At 71.9% G+C, this 1,274-nt stretch overlaps 1 protein-coding gene across 1 annotated transcript; it reads right to left on the reverse strand.

Annotated features, from left to right (window-relative positions):
• Nucleotides 1–6: 6 nt before the first annotated feature.
• Nucleotides 7–1,268, reverse strand: LOC122545006 (ETS domain-containing transcription factor ERF-like; the record flags this gene model as incomplete). Its single annotated transcript, XM_043684230.1, has 1 exon — nucleotides 7–1,268. A coding segment is annotated over one exon (1,262 nt), but the record flags the coding sequence as incomplete, so codon positions are not given.
• Between the last annotated feature and the right edge of the window lie 6 nt (nucleotides 1,269–1,274).

Below are 1,274 nucleotides of genomic sequence, written 5' to 3' on the forward strand. Positions count from 1 at the left end.
CACAACGCCTCCTTGTTCTCCAGGGAGAGCTCGGCAGTGGCCTGCTGGAGGTCGGTGCTCTCCCGTCGGGTGCCCCCGGGGCAGCCTGCCGGGTCCTCGGGCCGCGGCTTCTTGTCGTCCATCTGGTCGCCCCCGGCGATGGCGGCGGCAAGCCCCCCGGCCCTCTGGTCCTCGCTCCACCGCCTCTTGAAGCGGAGCTTGAGGGGGATGCATCGGGAGTCGGGCTGGGGGGGCGCGGGGGCCTGGGCGGGGGCTGGAGGAGGAGGGGCAGGAGCGGGGGCAGCGACGGTGGGCACCTCGGCCACCGTCGGGGTCTTGAACACCTCCTCGTCGCTCTCCTCCTCGCTGATGTCCGTCACCTCGACCGTCACGTCCTCCTCCTCCTCCTCCTCCTCCTCCTCGGGCTCCGAGATGGGCTCCACCTTGATCTGGGGCAGGGGCCTGCTGCTGCTGCTGCTGCTGCTGCAGCCTGGGGCCTCCTCAGGCTCCGGGCCTAGCTGAGGCCTGGCCTTGTTGCGGTTCTTGCGGCCCGGGGGCGGGGGCTGCAGCTTGAACTTGAAGGAGGGCGGCTCCTCTGGTCCCAGGGTGGGCAGGGCCAAGGAGGGCAGGGCCAGAGGCGGGTGGTGGGGGTGGTGGTGGGTCCCGGCGGCGCCTGGCTTGGCCTCCAGCCTCTGGGGTTGTGGCACTACGATGTTGGGGTAGTGCAGGAAGGCGCGTGGGCTGAGGTGGTAGTTGAAGACGCTCTGGGTGTGCGCCTGCAGGTAGCGCTTCATGTCCTCCGGGTTGAAGGAGAAATGGCTGCCACCCGGGTACATGGGGCTGAGGCTGGGCGACGGCGTGTAGCTCAGGTGGGTGGGGGTGACCGACAGGGCGGGCGAGAGGGTGGGTGCCAGCCCCAGGCCCGGACCCGCCCCCATGGGGGAGGCCGGGAAGGGGCTGAGGGGGTCCGGGTGCAGGCGCCGGGGGTAGAGGCGGAACAGGCCTGAGGCTGCGGCCGGGCGCAGGCCGTTCAGCTCGGAGCCGGCAGCTGAGGACATGGCGGCCGCGGCCGCGGCTGCTGCCCCCCGTCGCTCCTCGGCCTGCAGGCCGTCCTCCAGCTCCGAGGTGACTGATGTGCCGTCACTGCAGTCGCTGACCGAGCCCCGGGCCAGGCGCCGGCCCAGCACCGAGTACGGAGCAGGGGACCTCAACTCCTCCACTGGGGACAGCACCTCTGACGGGGTGGACGGGGGGAACCGGAAATGGCTGGAGCCCGTGGGGACAGGGGGGGCGCT

Source organism: Chiloscyllium plagiosum, unplaced genomic scaffold, assembly GCF_004010195.1.
Source record: "Chiloscyllium plagiosum isolate BGI_BamShark_2017 unplaced genomic scaffold, ASM401019v2 scaf_72502, whole genome shotgun sequence".
Lineage (NCBI taxonomy): Eukaryota > Metazoa > Chordata > Chondrichthyes > Orectolobiformes > Hemiscylliidae > Chiloscyllium > Chiloscyllium plagiosum.